Below are 26,753 nucleotides of genomic sequence, written 5' to 3'. Positions count from 1 at the left end.
CAGGGAGTATCATATCTCATTTCATTCAGAGCATATAGCTTTCTAAGCCATTTGGACCGTGACCAAGGTTATGGTAGTGAGTATGAGGCTTCCACTGTGTGTAATGCAGCATGTGTCAAACCTGCTCTCAAAGCAATGTGCTTTCCCCTGCCATGACCAGAAACCTCATAGGACATCCACTATATGGGTCATGGGCAACCCCTTTACACTTCATCTGAATAATTCAGTGGTGTGTGTGTGTGTGTGTGTGTTCAGCTACATCATGTTTCAATATTCACTGTGTGTACATGTACTGTAATATTGTTGGTATACTTTCATAGCCATGGTTATACAATGTGTGTGTGTGTGTGTGTGCGTGTGTGTGCTCGCGCATTTGCAATATCAAGATATGTATTTTATCATCAGGTATTCTATTAGTCTAGCTATGGATCACACACTGCAGACTCGGTTTGTGCATCCTAACCAGTAGTGCAGAGAATCCGGCTGTATAGGCCAAAGGCTTCAATGTAGGCCACTGCCATGAAAGCACATGAAGGTATTTTGCAAACTACATTCAGAGGTAGGGGAATGCATTCTGCCCTATTACAGGTGACCTGCACATCTCTCATCTCCATCCCATCTTCCCAGAAGAGCACATAATTGAGCCACGGTCGTTGCCATGACTACGGGAGGGACCAATGAGCTCATCGCGGCTGCCCGGTAACCTACTGCACGAGGCCATTTTTGCACATGGAGGGGCTCACAGCATATAGGCATCATCATCCTCGCACACAACCGCCCTTTCCCTGGGAAACAATGAGGCAGGCTTGAGATATTGGATATCTGATAAACGCGAGCTGTTCCTGGGCTGTCAGATCGGGGGCACCCAGCAACGACGCACAGAGCATGCGGAAAAAATGTGAGCGCTCGTCTCCTCCTCCTCTTCAGCCAGCCCCTCTTCAGTCAAGAGGTGTTGTCGTGGTGGGACGGCGTTTTGCCAGGAGTAAAGGGACAGTTTTACTGCAATGCTTTCTCCATAGCTCCGAGTGAGAGCAAGTTACCCGGGAGAAAGGGTGTTGCCTCGCTTTTGCCTGGTCGCACTAACAACGTCATTGCGCGTTTGCTTATTTGAAATTGGACCGAGCCAATTGAGGACGTCGAGGCAGGTGTGCGGTGTCATTCGGAATTGTTCTTGGTAGACGCTGTCCATTTTCCCGTCTCATATCAGATTTGTATAGACTTTAATTCCGGTCAAGCAGGCTCCTGTCGACTAGGTTGATACAGTATTTTGTTGCAGAGCGAATTTCTTCAGATGTCTCCGCGTTCGCTTTGAGGTAAGCAATGTAACAGCCACTGCAAGCTACGGCAATTTGCGCACATCTGATAATATTGTCGCTAGTATATCTACAGAGTTTCATGTCAAAGATAAAGCGTTATTCTCCAATATCTTGAGCAGAGTCTACAATGTTGCCAATGTTGAAAGGAATGGAACATCGTGTTTTGCGGTTTGCTTCTTTGGGAATGCATTCACGAAAAGAACAGTGCTGATGCCGAGCCTAAATGTCCTCTGCCATAGCGGAATGGTTGTTGTTACTTTGCTCAATTAATTTGCTCTACTGTAGCCTATAAAATACTCACCATAATTTGAACAACAAATTTGAGTTTTTATTATGGAGAGTTTCTCCTTGTCAACTTCTAGATAACTCTACTTCAATTCGATTCGATCACATTCCAGTGGACCGGTGTTGCCAGTTCTTGGCAATGAATGAGAAGGATTACGGTAACCCAATCTAGCGTGACCTTCTTGAACAAGAAAGGATGCACTCGAGTTGATGCGCCAATATTTGGCCACCTTAATTAACATAACAATTAGGCAAGGACCATCATTAAACTGTCATTAGTGGAGACCAGCCCGGGGGTTGTGAGGAGAAAAGTGGATGTCTTGTTGAATACAATAATGACATTGTTGCACTGTTCTTGCTTGTGTGTTTCCCAAACTCGGTCCTGGGGCCCCCGCTGGCAGCCTGGTCTCATAGACTAGATGTAACAGAGTAAATGTAAATCCGGCACACTCAAATTAGTATAATATGTTACTTTTGTTATGGTTACATAAAACAGATGGTTACTTAAGGCAAAAACGAAAGTATGATGGGTGGGCATATATCTTAACCCAAACCCTAGCCTAGCTAATGTTAGTCACCTAGCTTGAATTTGTTAAATAAAATATATTTTCAAATTCGTAACATATCATGCAAAATTGGGGATGAACATCCACAAAGTAATAGATACTATACGAAACGTAACATCATACGGTTGATGAAAGACCTGGAATACTGATTTAAGGCAGACCACTGCACTTCTCTGATTCAGAGACGCTGGGTTAAATGTGGAACACACATTTCAGTTGTAGGCATTCAGTTGTACAACTGACTAGGTATCCCCCTTTCCCTTTAATTAAATGGAGTGTCACGGGTTTACATACAGAATAATACGAAATGTTTTGAGACCAGGTTGCCTCTAGGTGTACATTTTTTGTTTTTGCACAAGCACTACACAGCTGATTCAAGTCATCAAAGCGTGATGATGTTGGTTATTTGAATCGGCTGTGTTAGTGCTACGGAAAAAACAAACCATGCTCCCAGGGGGCTGGAGGGCCCAGGCCTGAGTTAGGAAACCCTGGACTGGGTGACCATTAGCCAAGCCAGCAATCAACCCCATCCATGTTTACTTTGTAATTTGTATAAGAGATATTGAATGAAACGACTATAGCCTACTTGGAAAACCAGACATTGAGCGAATTAAGTTACATTTTCTCCCTCGTTTTTCATACCTCCAAATAATGCCCCCTTCTTCCCTCTTGCCTTGAACATTTTCAAACCACAGTGATAAGATTGATTTGACATTGTTGTCACCCACTCTCTTTCACTGATGAACAAAATCACTTTCTTTTAGATTGAAACGCTCATTAACCACCCTTCACTCACTGGGCTCTAGCAGAATGGTCTCGTGTCATTACCCCATCCTCACTGCATGGGCATCAAAGGCTTAGTCACATTAAGACGATTACCCTGGCCAATTGTTGCAGCATTACTCCGTTTTCACTTCCTTCACTCAATGCTATGCCCTTCAACAATGGCAGTCAGTCTTATTAACATATGCCAGAGTAGGCAATTATTGATGAGTCATAAAACTCGAATAATTATTTGCCTAAAGGTGATCATAGGATGTTGGTTTATGTTTTGTATCAAATGAGTTAACAAGTTGAATTCATATGCGGTAGCACAAAAGAAATGACTTGTTTGACGTTGATGGCCTATTCAGTTGGGGAAATGAATGCTGTCACATAGAACAGCTGGACTGTCATGTTGGCTATTTACGTCCGCTGTAATACTGTAGTCTCTCTTCACAGCCGCTGTGTCTCAGACATACGGTAGCTCAGTGAGCTCACTCATGCCCAGAGTTGACATCCCAGATCTGACAGGAAATGTTCGAGGCTTGAATCCCCCTTTTTTCTTTTTACTGTAACTCGGTCCCACCCACAAAAATAAAGGGATGATGTAATGAGGAAAAGTGAAAGGCCGGTAGTAACTTCCTGCTGTCGGTCTAGTCAATTAGTTAGACAGGCACGTACAAGCACACACTCATTTCAATGCCTCTCTTCCGGCTCAATTTAAAAAAAAATATATATATTGTGTAATGTTTGGCAGCAGGTTAGAGCGTTGGGCCAGTAACCGAAAGGTTGCTGGATCGAATCCCCAAGCTGACAAGGTAAAAATATGACGTTCTGCACTTGATCAAGGCTGTTCCCCCGAGCGCCGACGATGTGGATGTCGATTTAAGGCAGGCCCCCGCACCTCTCTGATTCAGAGGTGTTGGTTTAAATGCGGAAGACACATTTCAATTTAGGGCATTCAGTTGTACAACTGACTAGGTATCCCTCCTTTCCTTTCCTAATGCTATCACTACGGGGAACCGCATACCGTGTCTGAGTGTACCTGAGAGCAAGTCTAGGGTGTGTGTGTGTTTGCAGAAGTGTTAGTGTGTGGGTTTGTGTGTAAATTCTAGAAGTAGTTGTGTGTCATTTGGAAACTACTGTGTAACGTGTGAACAAGAGAGAAATCCAACCTTGTCCAATGAAACTCATAATGGGAATCAACAGTTGGCAACTTGGCGTTTGAATGGATGTCACTAAGACGAGCCAATATACATTCCGGAGGGATGGCTTAAATATAACCATACGTTAATGGGACAATCATCGCATTTTCACTTGATTGATGGCCCAGGGAGGGATGGTGTTACGGTGTCCTGCCACTACAGCTATGTGGCTGCACCTGCTACCTGCTAGTTCGAGTTACTGAGTGAGAGCAGAGGGGAGTGGTGCAGGATCTTGGCGGGCCATCTGGGATTTGGAGAATGCCATACGGTTTCTGTCGACGGTACAGAACGGGCCGCACAGTCCCTCTCGCTCTTGTTTTCACTCGCTCTGTTTTGTTCCCCCGTCTCTCCAGCTCTCTTCCTTTTCTATTTCCCTTGCTTGCCCATTCACTCTTCCTTTGTCTCTGTCTCTCTCTCTCTCTTTCCTGCTTTAGAAGAAGAGCTGATGGCTCAAGTGGTATGTCTTTGAAATGCTTGCCTGGACTGTTTCTCAAGAACCCTTTTTGATAACAGTGCTGTGGAGCATATTTGCTGATCTCCAATACAGCAACTCGATGACCTTTTTATTCAGGTGCACTGTAGTTTTCCCATGCCAGTTTTCCACAGAAACGTTCATCTTAGTAAACCCTTCCAACTATCTACAGTGTTTGCCATCAGTTTACATTTTAATTTGAGTCGTTCTGCGGACGCTCCAATTTACAATGATTTAGTCAGTGAATTTAACTGAAGTAAGGTAAATGACTACATGTCACGGTAATTGCGAATTCTTCAAAATGATGGAGAAGTGAAGTTGGAAGGTTGCATGCCATGGACTCTATGGCTTCCCTCAGAGTAAGCAGCTCAGAGTTGCCCTTTTGCCCTGAGCCTGATTAGCTATAGTGGGATTACATAGTCACACAAGGCTAGATCAGTGGAGAATGGCCTCTTGTCTGTTTTTTTAAATAGTCATAAGTGTTCTTAGTTTGAATTTGTGTCGCTGTTGTCCATTTTTAATGTTCTGTGTTTTTGACGTGGACCCCAGGAAGAATGGCTGCTGCTTCCTCAACAGCTAATGGGAATCCAAATAAGAATCCTAACGGGCTGCATTCTGTTCCAAAAGGAGATGGGATGCAAGGATTTGAGAGCCTATAGTGCGACAGAGGAAGCAGGAAGAAGGGATCCGTCCAATCAGCTGTAGACATCTGCAGTGTGTATCCAATGGAGGGCAATTCCATGGAAATAGAATTGCGCTGAAACTCAGATCGTTCACTTAAAATCTATGCCAAACCATTAATGTCAAAGTTTAACAAACCATACAACTCAATGCACTTTTTTTTAACAATTTCCACAACATTTTATAAAAACACATTTACTTGAAGGACTGTGCAGATGCAAAGAATTTCATTAAATCTCTGTTTTATTCGTACGTGTTTTCCAAAAACTTTACGAAATATCTTCTCCGATTTTAAAGATTCAAAGATGTCTGCAGAAAGAATGGGGTGTCAGTTGTGACGCCTTGACTTTGAAAAAAATCTCTTTTGGTTATTGAACTACAGTAAGTGAAGTGGATTTACAACCAGGAAATAGAATTATGGTAACGGAACTTCATCATGGGTCCCTGATCTGTGCTACACAGAAATGCATAATTATGAATGTCTTTCTCTTCATGGTGATGTATCCTAAATAGACGCACAAATGTGTAAATGTGCAATATCTTCCTTTTCATATTTGGGTATTATTCAACACAATCGCTATTATTTTAATGAGCCCTGCCCCTACTATTTTCTGCATTGTAGAATAAACACCACGGGACCAAGCAGCTGTCATACCGCTCAGAAAGGAGACCCGTTCGGTCTCCTTGATATTACGTAGTTTGGTGCGTAATATCGACAGCAAAGGACCTTTTTGGAGAAATGTCCACTGGTCTGGTGAAACAAAAATAGAACTGTTTGGCCATAATGACCATCGTTATGTTTGGAGGAAAAAGGGGGATGCTTGCAAGCCGAAGAACACCATCCTAACCGTGAAGCACGGGGTGGCAGCATCATGTTGTGGGGGTGCTTTGCTGTAGGAGGGACTGGTGCACTTCACAAAATAGATGGCATCATGAGGCAGGAAAATTATGTGGATATATTGAAGCAACATCTCAAGACCTCAGTCAGGAAGTTAAAGCTTGGTCACAAATGGGTCTTCTAAATGGACCATGACCCCAAGCATACTTCCAAAGTTATGGCTTAAGGACAACAAAGTCAACGTATTGGAGTGGCCATCACAAAGCCCTGACCTCAACCCTGTAGAAGTTTTGTGGGCAGAACTGAAAAAGCGTGTGCGAGCAAGGAGGCCTACAAATCAGACTGTTACATCAGCTCTGTCAGGAGGAATGGGCCAAGATTCACCCAACATATTGTGGGAAGGTTGTGGAAGGCTACCTGAAAAGTTTGACCCAAGTTAAACCATTTTAAATGCAATGCTACCAAATGCTAATTGAGTGTATGTAAACTTCTGACCCACTGGGAATGTGATGAAAGACCATTAAATCTGAAATAAATAATTCTCTCTCTTATTCTACATTTCACATTCTTAAAATAAAGTGGTGATCCTAACTGACCTATGACACAGAAATTTTACGAGGATTAAATGTCAGGAATTGTGAAAAACTGAGTTTAAATGCATTTGGCTAAGGTTTATGTAAACTTCCGACTTCACCTGTTCAATCAATCAGATGTATTTATAAAGCCCTTTTTACGTCAGAAGATGTCACAAAGTGCTACACAGAAACCCAGCCTAAAACCCCAAACAGCAAGCAAATCAGATGCACAATAGAAGCACGGTGACTAGGAAAAATCCCCTAGAAAGGCAGGAACCTAGGAAGAAACCTAGAGAGGAACCAGGCTCTGACGGGTAGAGATTATAAATATACATGGCTATTAAGGCCAGATTGTTCTTCAAGATGTTCATAGATGACCAGCAGGGTCAAATAATAGTCACAGTGGTTGTAGAGGGTGAAACGGGTAAGAACCTCAGGAGTAAATGTCAGGTGGCTTCTCATAGCCAAGCATTCAGAGGTCGAGATAGTAGAGAGGGAGTCGATAACAACGGGTCCGAGACAAGGTAGCACGTCTGGTGAACAGGTCAGGCTTCCCTAGCTGCAGGTAGAACAGTTGAAACTGAAGCAGCAGCACGACCAGGTGGGCTGGGGACAACCAGGGGTCGTCAGGCCAGGTAGTCCTGAGGCATTCTTGGGCTCAGGTTCTCCCGGAGAGGAGGGGGAGAGAATTAGAGAGAGCGTACTTAAATTCACACAGGACACCAGATAAGACATGATAGTTCACCAGATATAACAGACTGACCTAGCCCCCCGACACAGAATATTGCAGCATAGGTACTGGAGTCTGAGACTGGTGGGTCGGGGGACACGGGGGCCCCGTCCGAAGATACCCTCGGACAGGGCCAACCAGGCAGGATGTAGCCCTACCCACTTTGCCAGGGCACAGCCCCCACACCACTAGAAGGATATCAACAGACCACCGACTTATTACACGGAGACAAGGCTGAGCATAGCCCACAAAGATCTCCTCCACCGCACAAGCCTGATAGGGGCGCAACCTGGACCGGAAGATCACGTCTGTGACTCAACCCACTCAAGTGACGTACCCCTCCTAGGGACGGCAAAGAAGAGCACTAGAAAGCCAGTGACTGTAATGTGGTCAGAGGCAGAGAATCCCAGTGGGGAGCCGGCCAGACAGAGACCGCAAGGGCAGTTCGTCGCCGTTCACCTTCTCACCCCTGGGCCAGATTACACTTACTCATCAGACCTACTGAAGAGATGAGTTTTCAGTAAATATTTAAAGGTTGAGACAGAGTCTGCGTGTCTCACATGGATAGGCAGATCATTCCGTAAAAATGTAGTTCTATCGGAGAAAGCCTGCCCTGCCTCAAGCTGTTTGCTTATAAATTCTAGGGACCATAAGGAGGCCTGTGTCTTTTGACCGTGGCATACGTGTAGGTATGTACGGCAGGACCAAATCAGAGAGATAGGTAGGAGCAAGCCCATGTAATGCTTTGTAGGTTAGCAATAAAACCTTGAAATAAGCCCTAGCCTTAATTAATTAACAGGAAGCCAATGTAGAGAGTTCTACTCAAATATTTTGGTTCTAGGCAGGATTCTAGCAGCCGTGTTTAGCTCTAATTGAAGTTTTTTTGTGTTTTATCCAGGTAGCCAGACATCTAGAAGTGACAAAAGCATGGATTAGGTTTTGTATCATTTTTAGGCAAAATGTTTTGGAGTATTGCAATGTTACGAAGATGGAAAAAAGCTGACCTTAGAATAGTTTTGATATGTTTGTCAAAAGAGTGTCCAGAGTAGTTTTATTTGAGACGACTGTACAACCATTCATTGTCGGATCCAACAGCAGATCTCTTTGTTTCTTGGGACCTAGAACTAGCATCTCTGTTTTGTCTTTAAAAGTAAAACATTTGCCGCCATCCACTTATTTATGTCTGAAACACAGGCGTCCAGGGTAGACCTAAGCTGTGTTGTCTGCATAGCAATGAAAGTTGACATTGTGTTTCCGAATGACATCCCCCAAGAAGTAGAATATATAGTGAAAACAGTTGTCCTAAAACGGAGCCTTGAGGAACACAAACTTACAATTGATTTGTCAGTGGACAAACAATCCACAGAGAGAAACCGATATCTTTCTGATGGATAAGATCTAAACCAGGCAAGAACTTGTCTGTGTAGACCAATTAGGGCTTCTAATCTCTCCAAAAACAATTGGTGATCAATGCTAACCTACAAAGCATTACATGGGCTTGCTCCTACCCTTCTCTCAGAGCAACACAAAGGTCTAGGAGCACGAGGACAGATGCAGAGCCTTGGTCTGACACCATTAAAAGGTAATTTACCACCTTCACAAGTGCAGTCTCAGTGCTATGATGGGGTCTAAAACCAGACTGACTTTTTACGGAAACATTATTTGTCTTCAGGAAGGCAGTGAGTTTCTGCGTTTAAAACATTTTTTGAGAGGAATGGGAGATTCAATATAGGCCTATTTTTTTTATTTTTTTTAAATTCATATTAAAAATGTAAAAAACAGTGTTAATATACATTTTCTGGGTCAAGGTTTGGCTTTTTCAAGAGAGGCTTTATTACTGCCACTTTTCGTGAGTTTGGTAAACATCCGGTGGTTAGGGAGCCGTTTATTATGTTCAACATAGGAGGGCCAAGCACAGGAAACAGCTCTTTCAGTAGTTTAGTTGGAATAGGGTCCAGTATGCAGCTTGATGGTTTAGAGGCCATGACTTTTTTTCATGAATGTGTCAAGCAATACAGGATTTTAAAAAAAACTTGAGTGTCTCGATTGATTCTAGATCCTGGCAGTTCTGTGCAGACTCAGGACAACTGAACTTTAGAGAAATATGCAGATTCAAAGTGAAGTCCGTAATCTGCTTTTTAATGAGCATGATGATTTCCGTTGAAGTTCATGAATTTATCACTGCTGAAGTGAAAGCAATCCTCTCTTGTTGAATTCTGCTTTTTAGTTAGCTTTGCAACAGTATTCTAATTCTCCTCAAGTAGTTTGGAAAAATAGGATGATGGAGCAGCAGTGAGGGCTCTTCGATACTGCACGGTACTGTCTTTCCAAGCTAGTAGGAAGACTTCCAGTTTGGTGTGGCGCCATTTCCCTTCCAATTTCCTGGACGTTCGCTTCAGGGCTCGGCTATTTTCTGTATACCAGGGACCAAATGTCTTTGTTTTTAAGGGTGCAACTGCATCTAGGGTATTACACAAGGTTCAACTAAGATCCTCAATTAGTTTGTTAAATGAGTTTTGTACTCTGACGTCCTTGGGTAGGTGGAGGGAGTCTGGAAGGGCATCTTGGAATCTTTGGGTTGTCCGAGAATTGATGATCCTTGATTGGGGTCTGAGCAGATTATTTGTTTACGATTGCAAACGTAATAGAATGGTGGTCAGATAGGCCAGGATTATGAGGATAAACATTTACATCCAGAATATTTTTTTCCACGGGACAAAACTAGATCCAGGGTATGTCTGGAAATGATTCCATCCAGAGACATGTTGGACAAAGCCCACTGAGTTGATGATAGCTCCGAAATCCTTTTGGAGTGGGTCTGTGGACTTTTCCATGTGAATATTAGTCACCAAAAATTACAATATTATCTGCCAAGGCTACAAGGTCCGATTTGAAAATTCTGTGAACTCCGTGAGGAACGCTGTATACGGCCCAGGAGGCCTGTAAACAGTAGCTATAAAAAGTATACACACACAGAGTGTACAAAACATTAGGAACTCCTTCCTAATATTGCGTTGCACCTCTTTTTGACCTCAATTTGAACAGCCTCAATTCGTTGGGGCGTGGACTCTACAAGGTGTTGAAAGCATTCCACAAGGATGCTGGCCGATGTTGACTCCAATACTTCCCACAGTTCTGTCAAGTTGGCTGGATGTCCTTTGGGTGGTGGACCATTCTTGATACAAGTGTGAAACCCAGCAGCGTTGCAGTTCTTGACACACTCAAACCGGTGTGCCTGGCACCTACTACCATACCCTGTTTAAAGACACTTAAATCTTTTGTTTTTCCCCATTCACCCTCTGAATGGCACACACACAATCCATGGCTCAATTGTCTCTAGGCTACACTGATTTGAAGTGAATTTAACAGGTGACACCCGTAAGGGGTTACAGCTTTCACCTGGATGCACCTAGTCAGTCAATGTGCCTCAGTGTATATGCCTTCATTTAAAAAATATATATAGACTCTTAGCTTTCATTTGGGCCCAATTTCATATGCTCCTATGATCTTCAAGTTGGTGCTCATGGGTACTTTTACATGGACATGACCTGTATAAGGAAGTCCCACTGCTGAGTTTCTTGTGACAAAGGACCCAATTGACCTTTACCCTCAGGCAGCGGGATATGACACGTTGTGTGTGTCCCAAATGGCACCCTATTCATCGGGCTATGGTCGAAAGTAGTACACTATATAGGGGTTATGGTGTCATTTGGGAGCCGGGCGCTATTTTCACAGCTTCAAAAGGGGTCGATGTTACCGGAAGACCAAACAGATTTTCTCTGTGTGAAAGAGGGCACACAATAGCTTTTTCTCTCTACATGTAGCAGGACTATTGTACTTTTCTGAAGTGCTACAGTGGGATTACAGTTGGTTTCATTTGACCCCCCCCCTCTCTCTAGAAACAGCTATTGCTGAGTCAAGAAAATCCTCTAACGCTTTAGGCCGCTGTAGAATATTCTCGATATCAACACAAAGTACTGAAAGCTTAAGCCTGCAGTGTTTCAATTGTCGAAGTTCTTTCTGAGGTTTTTGAATGTACGGAGCCTAAGTTTCTTTATAAGACCGTTTTCAAAGTGTCAAACAAGCTACTCCCTTTCCGGGTCTCGTTTATGTCCCGTTTGTTGCATGCAGATGAAAAGTGCAGTGATTCACGGGGGGTCGAAGGTCAAGCTCTCTCTGAAAAGGCACAGTGGTGGTACCCCTCTGGCCCCGGCCCAAGGCTTGATCCTCTGTGACCTTTCTGTGGGCACGGGGTAGGCGGTGAAAGTGAGCCGTAAAGATTACGGAGGAGGAAAGTATTAATGATAATCCAACATCCGTTTCGCTCTTTTTCTCTCTCTCTCTCTTCCTTTCTCTCCTTCTCTCTGTGTATTCTATTTCTGCGATGACACACGCTACTGGACGGTGTACCAGCTGCGAGAGTAATTTGCGCCAACGCCTCTGCAATAGGTGCCGGTATGGTGGAACTGGCATTTGGGTATGTAGAGGAAGTAAGTGCTACACACACCACCCGTGCCACACCCATCCTAAATGTCATGCCACCCTCCCTCTCTCTGGCTTCCCCTCTTTCCCTTCCTTGCTTCTGTCTCTCCCGGGTTTGATGAAAGAGGTGTAGCGCTAAAGAAAGCCTCCCGTCTCTAAACCCTGCACCAGTCAAGTATGTGTAAATCCCGGGGTTGACACGTCCTAAGCCAAAATGCCAGAGCGCCCCCGCCAACAGTTTGGATCCTGTTACCGGGCAGAATGCGAGGGAAGTAGTGAGCGTGGGTGCCCGATTGGCTGCCGGGCGAGGCGGCAGGAAATGGGCCCGTCGATGGGTCCCAGGGCAGAGGTGTGAGGGAGTCTGGGAGAGGTTGAGCAGGATTGATGGATGACTCGTGTCATAATGATCGTAATGTTCTGACAGCACTCCTCTACCATTGGAGAATAATGTTCCCACTTATGACATCCATCTCCCAAAACTTTGAAGGTTCAGGCTCAACAGTGAGATGCAGTTTATTTTATATGTGAAGGGTATGTCAACTTTAGCCATAGCCTATGTTGAATTCTATTTGGGGCCATTAATCTTATAGTTCTGTATCTAACCTTCACATGGCAAAGGTCACACAGCCTACTACTGTATACTGTAGCTCTATATATGATTTAACTTAGGCCTAGTTTATGTTCTGTTAACCACGGCAACTCATTAACAGGCTATTAAAGCAGGTTTTATATAAGCAGCCTACCAGGACAGTGTTCCTCGTTACCCATAGATGACATATATTAAGCCAACCATAGAGTAATTATATTTGTATTAAGCAAACCACCCAAAAATAAACATGTCACTGGCTTAAGGTTATTTTCTGGGATGTTTGCTAGTGGGGTGAAATATAGGCCTAGGGCCCCGTTTTAAAAAATATATTTTTGGTCCATCCCTAAACCGAGGTTGGATGTGCCCCAAATGGCACTCTATTCCAGAGAGAATGCATTACTTTGACCAGAGCCCTATAGGAAGTACACTCTCTATAGGGAATAGTGTCATTTGGTACACAGACATTGTGTCACTGTAATTTGTGTTTACCCTGCTCCTCTGCTTTTTATAACTTGTCACTTACTTAGCTGGGAATGGCTGGACCCATATTGGTGCTGATAATGGATTGAGTGTTGAAATCAGGCCAGTGGGACGATGTTGACGTGCCCAGTCTAGTCCTGATTGGCTCGTGTGTGTGTGCGCGTGTGTGCCAACTTTTCGTCTCTGGTACTTTTAATTAGATAATTCCAGAGCTGTTTGTGCACCATATTTGGTTAATACTTATTTATTTATAATTTATCAATGTCTGTATTACTGAAGTCTCTACTTGAACAGCAATCAGCGAAAAGGCCCAATTTGTGTTTAAATGCTGTAAGACTAGTCAGTACCAGGGTGGATGAAAATATCCCATTTATCTCTTCGTGACTAGATCTGAAATGGAACAGACTGGAAATTTCTCTCCTTCTGGCCCTCAGAATAACAGACCGCACCTTTTTAGGTCCATGATCGGTCTGAATACCCCCCCCCCCCCCCTTCCCCTCCCCCAAGGTTAACTCCTTAGCACATGTAAATTCTCAGCTCATGAGATACCGCAGCTATCCCCGGCACGTGTTCGATCGGCGGTTTTTAGCGCTACCAGTTGCCGCTTAATCATGACAGCTGACGCCCCAATCGCTGTGGTCCTCAAGGTCTCCGGCTTAGCAGGGGACTACCTCAGTGGCAGGAGACATGTTATCATGTCGTCAGCGCTGCTTGTTTCCATGGTGGCCGTCGGGACCTTTTTAGAGGGGATTTGAGCGTTACCACTTCATCATTGGCAGGGTGACAGAGGGACTGTGCTTATCCGGGACGGGCAGCTGGCTGAATCCATGCTCCATTTACCATTTCGTCACACTGCATAGTTGCTGGACATGCAGTTGGATGAGAGTTTCTCTGGGCCTTCTTGTTAGCACTGCGCTAGCGGTTCAACTGTTGCTAGCTCTATTGCTAGGACGTAGTTTGTTGTTAGCATCAGTTAGCACCAGGTTGTTGTTGTTGGCACAGTTTGCGGTTGACTTGTTGCTAGCTCTATTGCAAGGAGTTAGCTTGATGCTAATGGATACTAACAACAAGCTAACTAGTTGAAAGTATTGGCAAAGACGGCACAGTATGAAGACAGGCAGAAACTGCTTCTCGTGACATTGGCTAGCTAAGCTCATGTACAGAAACACGTCATCAGGTCTAACGGTCGTCTCGCGCGCCGAACCGCGCTTGTTCATGCCATCAAATCAAATGCGCTCCTTTTGATATAAAGTTGTTTTGGACTAAAACAAAAGTGTCAGTTTGTCACTTTCACAAAGTTGGAGTAATAACACGTTCAACTACTTGAAGACGTTGAAGCTCCAATCTAGGTGCCTTTTTTTAGATTTTGAGAAAATGAACAACTTAAGAATTTTCAAACCACAAACCCCGTCTGCTTGGTTTGCTTGAGAAATGTTCCCGGAAGTCTTGCGTTGTTGCGCAACTGGTATTAGTTAGCATCACGTTAGTTAGCATCAGAATCATTTAAACACCTATTCGATTAACAGTGAGTTCTGTGTCTCAAAGCATGTGGATGACCAAAATACTTCAGGTTGCATGACCTTAACTTTATAATTATGCAAATATACTTTTTGTGAAATGAAGTTAGTCCATGTTTTGTATGGTACCTTGACATGCGAGTCGTCATATTTATAGCTCAATAATACATGATGTTAAGTAATGTTCGGAAGTTATCTATACAGACCGTTGGCAATATTTTTAATGCAAGAGAAACGTATAGCAGTGGATGGAGCGCAACATGTTTTTTCTCTCACATCACAGATAGGGAAAGCATTGTCCTCATCTCTCTGACAACATGAAACTCTCCATTTATCTTAGCAACGTTCACAGTGGGAACCACGGAATAGGCACTGTGCTGTACGTCAATGTGCCTTTCTGTAAACCGCAGACCTCACAACCGAAAAAGCTGCACCCCAAATGGCCAAAGTAGCTCTTGTGGTTGGCAATTATAGGAGTCACCCAAGATCCACAAGAAAAGGGAGTGGTTGTCCACAGTTTCTGTAGGCATGTATGCTATGGAAGCCTCTGCCTCAAAATGGCAACAAGTGAAACATCTCTCTCCTCTCTCCATTCGGCTATTTGCTTGAAAGCTTCCTCATTTCCTTCATGGCCACCGATTTTGAAATGACTTATCTTGATGAAAGCAATTAATTGAAAAACCTATCCAGTCTTGTCATCCATCTGTTTTGATTGGAAAGTAGAAAATGAAGCCATGTGTTATATTGGCACGAAGCCCATGAGAGAGCACTTGAGTGTGAGCCGGTGAAGTTCACCGAAGTTGCGGTAATGAACTGAGGCTCGTCCACGATGGCGAACTCCTTTTTCTTAAATATGTTGAATAATTTATCAGTATTGGTTACCGCATCAGTGACCACCAGTGGGTTTTTAATTTGACTCATCCATTCGGGTTCATTAAAGGAACTTCATAAACATCTCGGGGACCAGGCGGATGAAGCTTATGTTATGTTGTATGTCCCTTGCTGCATCTATTTGTGTCTGTCTGGTTTACCGCTGCGTTTAGAGAGGTGGAAGTTGACCAGTAGCTGTGTTACAGCATGGTATGACCAGCCTCTAAATGCAAGGTGAATATAGCTCTGGTTACATCACTTCCCTGCGACTAGCTGGTCGGGATAGGGTGGAAGGGAGGGTGTGTCTGTGTGTGAGCGTAATGTTTATGCCCGCGCGCGGATCATCACACTGAGCCTCTGGCCAACTTTTCTGACAGATGATCAAACTGTCAACAGCCGAGAGCGAAAGCTTGTGTACGGCATGTTCCATCAACCATTCAGAGACTGTATCAAATGTGGCTTGTTGCTCAACTTCGTTTCTGGACAGAAACTCCACTTTTACATGGCCCTCAACGAGTGAATGGCACGGACGTAGCCGCTCAAATGGCGACGCCGGGGAGAGATGGTTGTGCGTTACCGCTGACGCCTCGTTCCATGCAGTCTACCCATTCCGTCCCCCTTCTCCTCCTATCCATTTTTCTTTTAACTGTGCTGCTGATCTGGCCAGAGGAATGCCTGTCTGCTACTGCACTGCTGGTGTAGCTCATGCCTGGGATGGGGAGGTGTGTGTGTGTGGTGGCTGTACGTGTGTGGTATGTATGTATGTATGTATCTATGTATGTATATTCAGAAGCAGGTCCTGTCACTTTATCCACCCCCCATACACATTCCCATACACTCTGACCCCCCCCCCCCCCCTACTCTAGGGGTAACTTTCCAGTCCTGTAGTTGCAACATGTCTGTGTCTCAAAATAGGGCTATCTCATCACTGCTTCACCTAAACAGGGAGCTCTCTCTCTCTCTCTCTTTTTAACTCTCTTTAACTCTGTTTTCTCTTCTCTCTGTGGCATCTGTGTGCTTCCCAGGAAGGGACAGACTAGACTCTGGATTTAAAGCCTGAGGTGGAGTGTGGAATTGTGATCGCCGATGTCCGTCTAACCCAAATAAGTCTCCCTGCTTTTTGATTTGTATGACGGTAAGATTTGTTTTTGGGGCACTCTTTCACTTGCTGTCTGTAAATGAAAGGTCATGGGTTTTTGCTGTGTTTGCAGGTGTAATGTCAGTCAGAGTAGGCTTTGTTTGAATGGACATGCCTCACAAACCATAGGCAGTCAACCACTTGCGTATTAGTGGACTGGATGTATGATATTGATAACAATTCATAAGTTGTCATCAAATCAACAATGAGGGGCAAATGTGAATGGAATAGTCCAGCAGTAATTATTTGCACTCCAAAAGTATGAATAATTAATTAAGTAGTGATAAACAAGTATTTATTTTACTTTTTTTTTAAGTTTATTTGCTTTGTTTAGTTTTGCGTTCTAGTATTTGATTTGGGTAATTTATTGTTTTTGATTGAGAACCTGTACCTTTTTTCTTTTCTTTTTTTCTTTTTTTTGTGATATGATTAGATTGGCTACTATTTGTCTGTTGGAACAGAACAGTACCACTACATCGCAGCACTACACCATAGCCAAACCCAACAGTGGACAGGACAAAAATGGTTTCAATGAAAACTGAGGTTTTTCTTCCCTAACCTCAAAAAAACAGTATTCCGCTTTCATTTGGAACACTGAAACGTCAAACCCAAACCAGGCTCTTCAAATAACCTACAATACAGGCCACAAAGACAATACGTTGCTTGCATTTTCACTTCTAACATCTTGGCTGCCTGTCAAAATGATGTATGGCCTTTAGTGCTTTTGCCTCTGCAATCTTGTCAATGCTCATCATGTTTACACAGCCTCACTGGTCCTGTGCCACTTGGCTGTCTTGAACCCTGATGTGTCATCATATTGCAAATGCAACATGGCTAAAATAATGAAAGAGAGGGACAATGGGGGGGAAGATGGAGGTAGTGGAATGGATTTAATTTTGTGTCGTACCAGGAAGACTTCCATAACTCTCCAATTTGAACCCATATTGAAAGCGAACCGAAACCAACCAATTCCCCAAACCCTCCCCTGCTTTTCTCTCCCTCTCCTCTCTCCCTCTCCTACTTCATTCTATCCTTTTAACTTCCACAGAGTGCATCAATCAATCCTTTTTATTTTTCCCCCTCTACAACGATCTGTCCATTAGGCTAGTCTCTGAGGTGTTGTGGAATGCCACCTTGACCCCCCCACCACCACTTGAGTCCACACACACATGCAAAGAGCGAGAGAGAGCGTGCAGCTCGCTTGGCCCTTGTTCCCCCTGACCACACACACACACACACACACACACACACACACAGGGACACTTTGTTGCATGCCCAATGGCAAATGGGACAGAGACATTTTTACCCCTGCAGGGTTGTGTATGCACAGTGATCAATCGATAGGGCGTTAATGGGATGGAATGTGGTTCAGTTTTATTTAGAGGCAAAGGATGTCAGTTTAGTTCAGGAAGAAGAGGGCTTGACTGACAAAATAGCCAAGAGGGCTCAGTTGAAGTATTTGCAGATGTATCATTAGTTAGGTTGAAAAAAATGTTGAAGATAAATGTCTGGTTTGGCAACTCGTGTTTCTTTTTTTTCATCTTCCTCATACCATCCAGTTTAGGGTCATTTGTTAAAGGACAAACGATCTTCCAAAGATTGCTTTGCAGCGAGCAGTGAAAAACAAGCCTCTTGAGTTACAACGCCGTGTAAGAATGTGAAACTCGGCAAACACGAAAGCACAGATACACGTATGCGCGTGCATACCGAACCACACGCGTACAAACGCATGCACGCTCACACACACACGCACACGGAGGTTAGCAAAAACACCCACAGACATGCACACACAATAACACACACATTTTCAGGACTATGTCATGTCTGCCATTGCTTACCCGTTAGCTGGGAGAGTAGTGTGTCAGGGTTGTGTCACAGCTAAACTCTTTAGGCCTGTTGCTATTTGATGACGGCGATGAAAATAGACATACGTTTTGTCTGTAACAAGAGCCCAAATCACCAGGAGGGTACTTAAGAGTATTATTCTGGTACACGGAATAAAAAGATTGAGACTGCTACCAAAACAAGGGCTCTCCGATCCAACTCCACACACCAAGAGTTTGTCTTTGACATTCTTTACATTTCAAACCTTTTGACTTTGTCACCTTTCCAAGATACTTTGACCTCTGAGTCTATAAACTTTGTTTGCACCGGTGACCTTTTTTGAGCCATGTGCCCTACGACCTCACTGTGAAATGTTGAAGTGGGAGGAAGTTGCCTAATTGCTTCTGGATAACACCATTTACTAACGGACTAGAATGTAAACGCAAATAGAGTTCTCTCCCTGCTCCAGATCCCCTCCGGAGCCCCCTGGAGGGCAAAAGACCCTGTCTAAGGGCCTCTCGCCCTTGTATAAATACCCCCTTATCATCCTACTACCCGTAGTTCACCCTGCTCTTGTGTAATTCAGTAGATCTATGGGGAGTTAATACCATTGTTAGCTACAGCTAATCGAATAATTAAACAATGGTCTGTTGTCATCTACTTTTTAAATCGTGGTAGGCTAGGTCAATATCAATGTTATATCCAACATGTATTCATTGAGTGGGGTAATTCCTTAGACACTCCGCTAAATTTTTCCTTTGCAAGGATGCAGGGGACGCTGTCCCCCTTTTGCAGTTGAAGGACAATTGTCTTAGCATGACATCACCCCTCCTGGTTCGTTCCTGCAGATAGCCGCATTCACCTTCAAAAACCTTTAGCATTAGCGATGTACCATTAGCATTCTCTGCACTGGAAGGGCAATTCTCTTTGCGCTTGCTGCTTCACCCCTCATTCCACTTTCTTGCAGATGGCCATCTTCACCTTCAAAACAATTAGCAGTTAGCTAGTATCATTAACGATGTAGCATTAGCATTGAGCCTGCCTGAATAATGATCCTCTCTACACCGAAAGGGCATTTCCTTCAGCACGAGGCTAGCTGCTTCACTCTTACTACCACATTCCCTCTGCCTTCAAACTCATTAGCCGTTATTGTTAGCATTAGCATAGGAGTGTTTATAGAACAATGAGGCTCTCTCGCCTGCTGTCCAAAGACTCTGCAAGTCCCCTGTGGGGCTTTTCAGCTCTTCGCACGTCACGAAAGGTCTTCTTTCCAAGGCTAAACACCCAATTAACAGACGGTGCTCTCGCTCCCGACTCCCCCGCAACGTCTGTCTCCTCCGACCCGCCTAGCCGCGAATAGGAAAGGTCAAGCCTATTAAATGGATGTCAGGTCGGATTCACAGAGATTGAAAGACAGTATAGAGGCCCTCACCAAGGCTTTTTAGTTGCAGAGCTGAAGTACTGCTGTTTTCTTTTCTACCTAGTTGCTCACCACAATGGATTGATTCATGTCACGATTAGAAGCGTGGAGAAGGAACACCGGCAGTGTTTGGGGCTCGGCCCTCCAAGCATGGAGTCGAAAAGCTCTGCGCCCTATGCCCTCCTAGAACTTTAGAACCTAGTACCCTTCTTAGCAGTGGCCCGTTTTAGGACCTTTCTCAGATGCTTAGCAGTGACTTTTCACTGATTTGACTTACCAATCGTGGCCTGTCAGTAATGCCTGCTGTTTTACAGAGAAAGTCTCCATAAAGGGACTGTCTGGCAGGGCAGATAACGAAACTGCTTTAACAGTTAGTCAGCCCATGCACTGTGTCGCACAGAGGGATCGAAGGCCCTGTCACATTACAAGATGGCTTGAAAATGAAAAGTGTGGCTTTGACTATTGTTGACTATTGTATCTGAAATCAACTGTTTTGCCATGTCTACAGCATTCCAGTAGACGATTCCACGAGTGATGTCACATGGTGCCACGTCTGCCAGGTCTATTCATCAGGTTATGCAATATGGACGTGATGGCCTGTGGACAGACAGTCCTTCAGTAGAATAAAGATGTGTGCTGAAATACCGCCGCTGACGAGGCCACACAGACACACACACACACACACACCTGCCAGACTGCAGACTTTGTAGATCTATAGAGATAGAGAGACTGACTGAGAAACTGACAGGACCACAGATAGACAGGTAAACAGAATGACAGAGATGGGCAGACAGAAAGAGTGCCAAATTGAGCCAGACCTATAGGCAGTCCTTTCACTCCAGGCTACCGTGACTTGTTTATCACCATCCACATCTCCACACAATGGTAGAGAACCGCATTTTGACTTCAGACAAATTACTCATGTGATAAATACCTACTTTTCTGATGAACCGGTTCTATCTTGTTTTGGATAGCGGTCCATCTCTACACTGCAATTGCTTCCCATTAGCGCTGACAGTTAATCGCTATGGCCGCGTCCCAGTGGTGTAGAGGAGACAGCTGCAGCAACTCTTGAGGTATTGTTCACTGCTAGAGGACCTTCCTGCCATACAGCTTACATAACACTACCATGCTAATCGTAGCTGGCACTAACGCTAATTCCCTTTCTCTGTTTCTCCCTGTCTCTATTTCCGTCTCTCGTTCTGTCATTTTTTACTCCGTCGCTTTGCCCCCTCTCCCCCTTTCCTGCCTCACTCTGTCTCCCTCTTCACTCTTCTAATCCTCATCCTGCTCCTCCACAGGTTTCTACTGCTGCCTTATAACAATAACAGTAGCACAGTGACCCACACTGGACAGAAGCAACATCGCAGCCCCCAGCCACAACGCACAGAGCAGGGCCTTGTGTTGCGTAGTTGCATTAGCTTACATTAGCGCTCTCAGGGCAGTGGCTACTGCTCGATGATCTGACGCAACCCTGCTGGACAACACAGGGCTCTGTTGTTGCCTCTGACCCCGTATGGGTAGTGGGCACGAGGGGGTCAGCGTATTGTGTGTGTGTGTGTGTCCCCATCCCGGGATCATTTGTTCACACAGAGGGGGGTTCGTTAATGGGTGGAGAGGTTGAAGAAACAGATGCCAGGTAACAGGGAGATATTATTTTGATTTAAAACTGTTAAGTCCAGTGGAGGGCCTGTTGGGGATCAAATGTGATATGGGGTCTAAGCAGGTTGATATTTTCATTTTAGTCATTTAGCAGACGCTCTTATCCAGAGTGACTTACAGGAGCAATTAGGGTGAAGTGTCTTGCTCAAGGGCACATTGACAGATTTACTATACCATAGCAGCCTTTAGCCCATGCCGCTTTACTACAATGAGATGAAGGTGTTCTCAAGTGTCCTACACTAGCTGCCTATTTGGCCGGGTCTGTGACTGGATTGTCATACTACATACTGTTTACTGAATACTACTTTAGTACTGTACCTCAGTACTAAAAGCCTTCTAAATAGTATGAGAATTGCCTATCTGGCCAGGACTTTGACCGAATTCTCATCAATGTACTATGCAGTAAAAATACTGGGGTATCTGTACTTTTACTATTTATATTTGACAACTTTTACTTCACTACATTCCTAAAGAGAAATTATGTACTTTTTACTCCATACATTTTCCCTGACACCCAAAAGTACTCTTAAATTCAATCAATTGGACGTGATTTGGAAAGGCGCACACCTGTCTATAAAAGGTCCCACATTGCATGTCAAAGCAAAAACCAAGCCATGAGGACGAAGGAATTATCAGTAGAGCTCTGGGACAGGATTGTGTCGAGGCACAGATGGGGAAGGGTACCAAAAAATGTCTGCAGCATTGAAGGTCCCCAAGAACACAGGTGCCTCCATCATTCTTAAATGGAAAAAGTTTGGAACCACCAAGACTTTTCCTAGAGCTGGCTGCCCGGGCAAACTGAGCAATTGGGGAAGAGTGGCCTTGGTCAGGGAGGTGACCAAGAACCCAATGGTTACTGACAGAGCTGCAGAGTTCCTCTGGGGAAATGGGAGAACCTTCCAGAAGGACAACCATCTCTGCAGCACTCCACCAATCAGGTCTTCATGGTAGACCGGCCAGACGGAAGCCACTCCTCAGTAAAAGGCACATGAGAGCCCTCTTGGAGTTTGCCAAAAGGCACATAAAGGTCTATCAGACCATGAGAAACAAGATGCTCTGGTCTGATGAAACCAAGATTGAACTCTTTGTAGCCAGAATGCCAAGCGTCATGTCTGGAGGAAACCTGGCACCGTCCCTATGGTGAATCATGGTGGTGGCAGCATCATATTGTGGGGATGTCTTTCAGGGGCTGGAAGACTAGTCCGGATCGAGGGAAAGATGAATCTGCTCTAGATCGCTCAGGACCTCGGACTGGGGAGAAGGTTTACCTTCCAACAGGACAACGACCCTAAGCACACAGCCAAGACAACGCAGGAATGGCTTCGGGACAAGTCTCTGAATGTCCTTGAGTGGCTCAGCCAGAGCCCGGACTTGAACCTGATCGAACATCTCTGGAGAGATCAGAAATAGCTGTGCAGCGATGCTCCCATCCAACCTGACAGACCTAGAGAGGATCTACAGAGAACAATGGGATAAACTCCCCAAATACAGGGGTGCCAAGCTTGTATTGTCATACCCAAGAAGAATCTTGGCTGTAAATCACTGCCAAAGGTGCTTCAACAAAGTACTGATTTAAAGGCTCTGAATACCTATGTAAATGTGATATTTCTGTAAAAAAAAAAAAATGTTGACCTGTTTTTGCTTTATTAAAAAAAAATATATATATATATATAATCCATTTTTAAAACAAGGCTGTAATGTAACAAAATATGGAAAAAGTCAAGGGGTCTGAATACTTTCCGAATGCACTGTATCTGATATATATGAAGGACATCCACTGGCAGCCATTTGAATGACAGGCTTTAGTTGATGGGCACATTTTAATTTACAAATTGCGCGACTGCTTTGTCCTGTTACGGTCACTGGTCCTAGATAAGATGTTACTCTTAGAGAATGTGTTCAATGTGTGGACAACAGTGGGTTTTACTGACCTTGGATCAGTTAATAAGAAACTGTTATAATCCCAGATAACAACCCACATTTTCATCCATTTCCTTCTCAGCAGTTGTTCTGTACAGCAGTGGAGCTTTTGTGTTTTGCTTTGTTTATTGTTTTGGGTTTATCTGATTTCATTTCAAAGCTTAATGGGAATCATGCTTTTGCTCGGACAATACCACTTAGAAGTGCCGGGCCAAAATACCCACATCTAAAACCACAATTAGAGCTTTTAAAATTATTGTGTTTTGTTCATTGTTTTGGGTTTATTGGATTTCATTTCATTTCAAAGTTGAATGCAAATCATCATGCTTTTGCTCCAGACAACACTGCTTTGAAGTAACGCACCTAAATACCCGCAGCTAAAACCCCAAGCAACCCATAAAATGGACCGTATCCACCAATGGCATACCAGCCTTCTCAAGCTCTTATTTCGTTTCCCAGGCGTCTCTTTTCCTGTGCCACCGGCCGTAGCTCCCCACATATTTCCCACAAAAATACACCATAAAAATAACTTGGCCCCAATTCTGTTAATTGTGGGAGAGTGTAATTGTCGATTGTATCCTTTTTTTCCGTGGCGTTGAAGTGTCCCGTCGGCATTCGGTCAATTTTAAGGGGAGTCTCAGACTCCATGTCTTGACTGAGATTAACTCTGGACTTGACAGACATTCCTTTGCTTTTACATTTCTGGTCTTCATCTCTCATTCTCTGTCGTAGAGATCCTCACCAAATTGCCAGGCTATGGTTTATTCTCGACCCCAAAGAAAATTAACTGGGACTTTGAAACTTTGAATATCTAGGGCTTCAATTACCTGTAATTTACCTCAGGATATTGCTCTTAGTCAAACTCCATTATTGTCCAAACATTTTTCACAGACAGTTTAAGTAATTCTTTATGCATGCTTAAAAATAGACCAAACCCAAAAAAAGGCTATCGGCTGCATTTTTGGCGTGCGTCTTTAAATAGCCCTTCCCCCCGCCTCCTTAGGACTTGCTTACATCTTGCTAGCGTGTGTATCTGAGTGGGCACTGTGGGGTCATGACCCCTTGTAGATGAGAACATAGTCAGCTTATCTAACACCGGCTGTCCGAGTCGCTCATGTGTCTGCGTACACACAGACACTCATGCATGCTGTACGAATTCAAACAGTCTGGCCATGGTCACCAACTAACCTGAACTGACACACACACACACAAACAGGAACCTTCCATGTACACTAACCAACCTGAAAACACACACACTCCTCTTTTGAAACGCTGTATGTTTGAATGTGTGTGTACGTGCATGTGACCGCGTGTGTATCAAGGAACACAGAGATCGAAACCACCATCTGCGCCTGGTATTTTTCAATGGCAAACATTCTGCCTGCCTGTTTTTATATGAACATTTCACTGAGCGTAACTGCAGTGTTATTACCTTGGTCACGGACAGTGACGAACGTCAAACAGCATATAGCATGTCTCTTTTGCATCCATTATTTAATCAGGCCTTTCCACTAAAATTCTCCGACCAGCTCCTTTGAGATATAACCATAGCTTCTAATATGATTAGATCTTCAATTTGAAAAATCTGTATTTGGAGAGGGAGAAGTTGGAGACTTTTTCCCCCCGAGATGTTCCTTGACGTATAAGGGTGCGTCCCAAATGGCGCCCTAGTTGCTGTTAGTGCAGTACTTTTGACCAGGGCCAATCGGTGGTATTTGGGACACACCCGAAGTCTCTTTCCAATGTACTTGAGTGATGTTGAGTGATGGCGCTTAGTGTCATTTTCTGCTCTGATTTTTTTATTTATTTTTTACCTCTGGGCTTCAGCCAAGTCCATTATATCCCACTGTCATATTAGCTGTGACAAGAGGGCCTGTCTTGATTTCCATTAAAGTCAGCTATTTTAAAAACTGCATTCCGCTCGCTTAAATGCGTTTCAGAGGGGCCGTCTAAAGCATCTGCGATCGCTCTCTCTTACTCAAATAAATTGTGTGGCCACTTAAGTTTTGTTGAGGTCATCATTATTATAGCACTAGCTCCGACGGTTTGGAAAAGTGCCAAGTCATCGGGGGAGGGGGAGGAGGAGAGGGAGAACCACAAATGGCCACAGCGAACGCTTTAATAGTCACCTCTCTCTCCCAGGTTATCAGCATACGCCGACGAGGACTCTAAAGTGGAGAATGGTGAGAGGACGCTCTTTGTTTACATCCCTGGTGTGGCATATCAAGACGCTGATTTAAACAGCATGGTCATTACACAGGTACACCGTGTGCTGGGGACAATAAATTGCCACTCTGAAATGTACAATTTTGTCACGCAATGCCACAGATGTCTCAAGTTTTGAGGGAGTGTGCAATTGGTATGTTGACTGCAGGAATGTCCACCAAGATGTTGCCAGATAATTTAATGTTAATTTCTCTACCATAAGCCACATCCAACGACGTTTTAGAGAATTCGGTAGTCTGTCAAACCGGCCCCACAAGCACAGTGTAACCACGCCAGCCCAGGAACTCCACATTTGGCTTCTTTACCTGTAGGATTGTCTGAGAGCAGCCTTCCGGACAGCTGATGAAACTGAGGAGCTGGGCTGGGCCTTGCTCATCAGTGGGTGGGCCTTGCTCCCAAGTGGGTTGGGCCTATGCCCTCACAGGCCCACCCATTGCTGCGCCCCTGCCCAGTCATGTGAAATCCATAGATTATGCCTAATGAGTTTTTCAGTTGACTGATTTCCTTACATGAGCTGTAACTCAGTAAAATCGTTGGAATTGTTTAAAAATACATTTTGTTCAGTATTTTTTCAGTGATTATATACAGAACTTTCCAGAGGTCTCCACCAACACCTAAATTACAATCTACGGATAAACCACTGTGACCCAATAAAATACACTGCTCAAAAAAATAGAGGGAAAACTTAAACAACACAATGTAACTCCAAGTCAATCACACTTCTGTGAAATCAAACTGTCCCCTTAGGAAGCAACACTGATTGACAATACATTTCACATGCTGTTGTGCAAATGGAATAGACAACAGGTGGAAATTATAGGCAATTAGCAAGACACCCCCAATAAAGGAGTGGTTCTGCAGGTGGGGACCACAGACCACTTCTCAGTTCCTATGCTTCCTGGCTGATGTTTTGGTCACTTTTGAATGCTGGCATTGCTTTCACTCTAGTGGTAGCATGAGACGGAGTCTACAACCTACACAAGTGGCTGAGGTAGTGCAGCTCATCCAGGATGGCACATCAATGCGAGCTATGGCAAGAAGGTTTGCTGTGTCTGTCAGCGTAGTGTCCAGAGCATGGAGGCGCTACCAGGAGACAGGCCAGTACATCAGGAGACGAGGAGGAGGCCGTAGGAGGGCAACAACCCAGCAGCAGGACCGCTACCTCCGCCTTTGTGCAAGGAGGAGCACTGCCAGA

General features: G+C 44.3%; 1 protein-coding gene across 1 annotated transcript in view; it reads left to right on the top strand.

The window, feature by feature from the left end:
* Positions 1 to 776: 776 nt before the first annotated feature.
* The window catches only part of LOC115145793 (sorbin and SH3 domain-containing protein 2-like), an 86,192-nt gene continuing 60,215 nt past the window's right edge, over positions 777 to 26,753 (top strand). Inside the window, exons 1-2 of the mRNA XM_065004048.1 lie at positions 777 to 1,313; positions 11,844 to 11,907. Coding sequence (XP_064860120.1) covers positions 11,888 to 11,907 — 20 coding nt within the window. The 5' untranslated portion in view covers positions 777 to 1,313; positions 11,844 to 11,887. The remainder of the gene's footprint in view (positions 1,314 to 11,843; positions 11,908 to 26,753) is intronic.

The sequence above is a fragment of the Oncorhynchus nerka genome, linkage group LG18 (assembly GCF_034236695.1).
Source record: "Oncorhynchus nerka isolate Pitt River linkage group LG18, Oner_Uvic_2.0, whole genome shotgun sequence".
In the NCBI taxonomy this organism is placed as follows: Eukaryota; Metazoa; Chordata; class Actinopteri; order Salmoniformes; family Salmonidae; genus Oncorhynchus; species Oncorhynchus nerka.
This window is presented reverse-complemented; position numbering and strand designations above follow the sequence as displayed.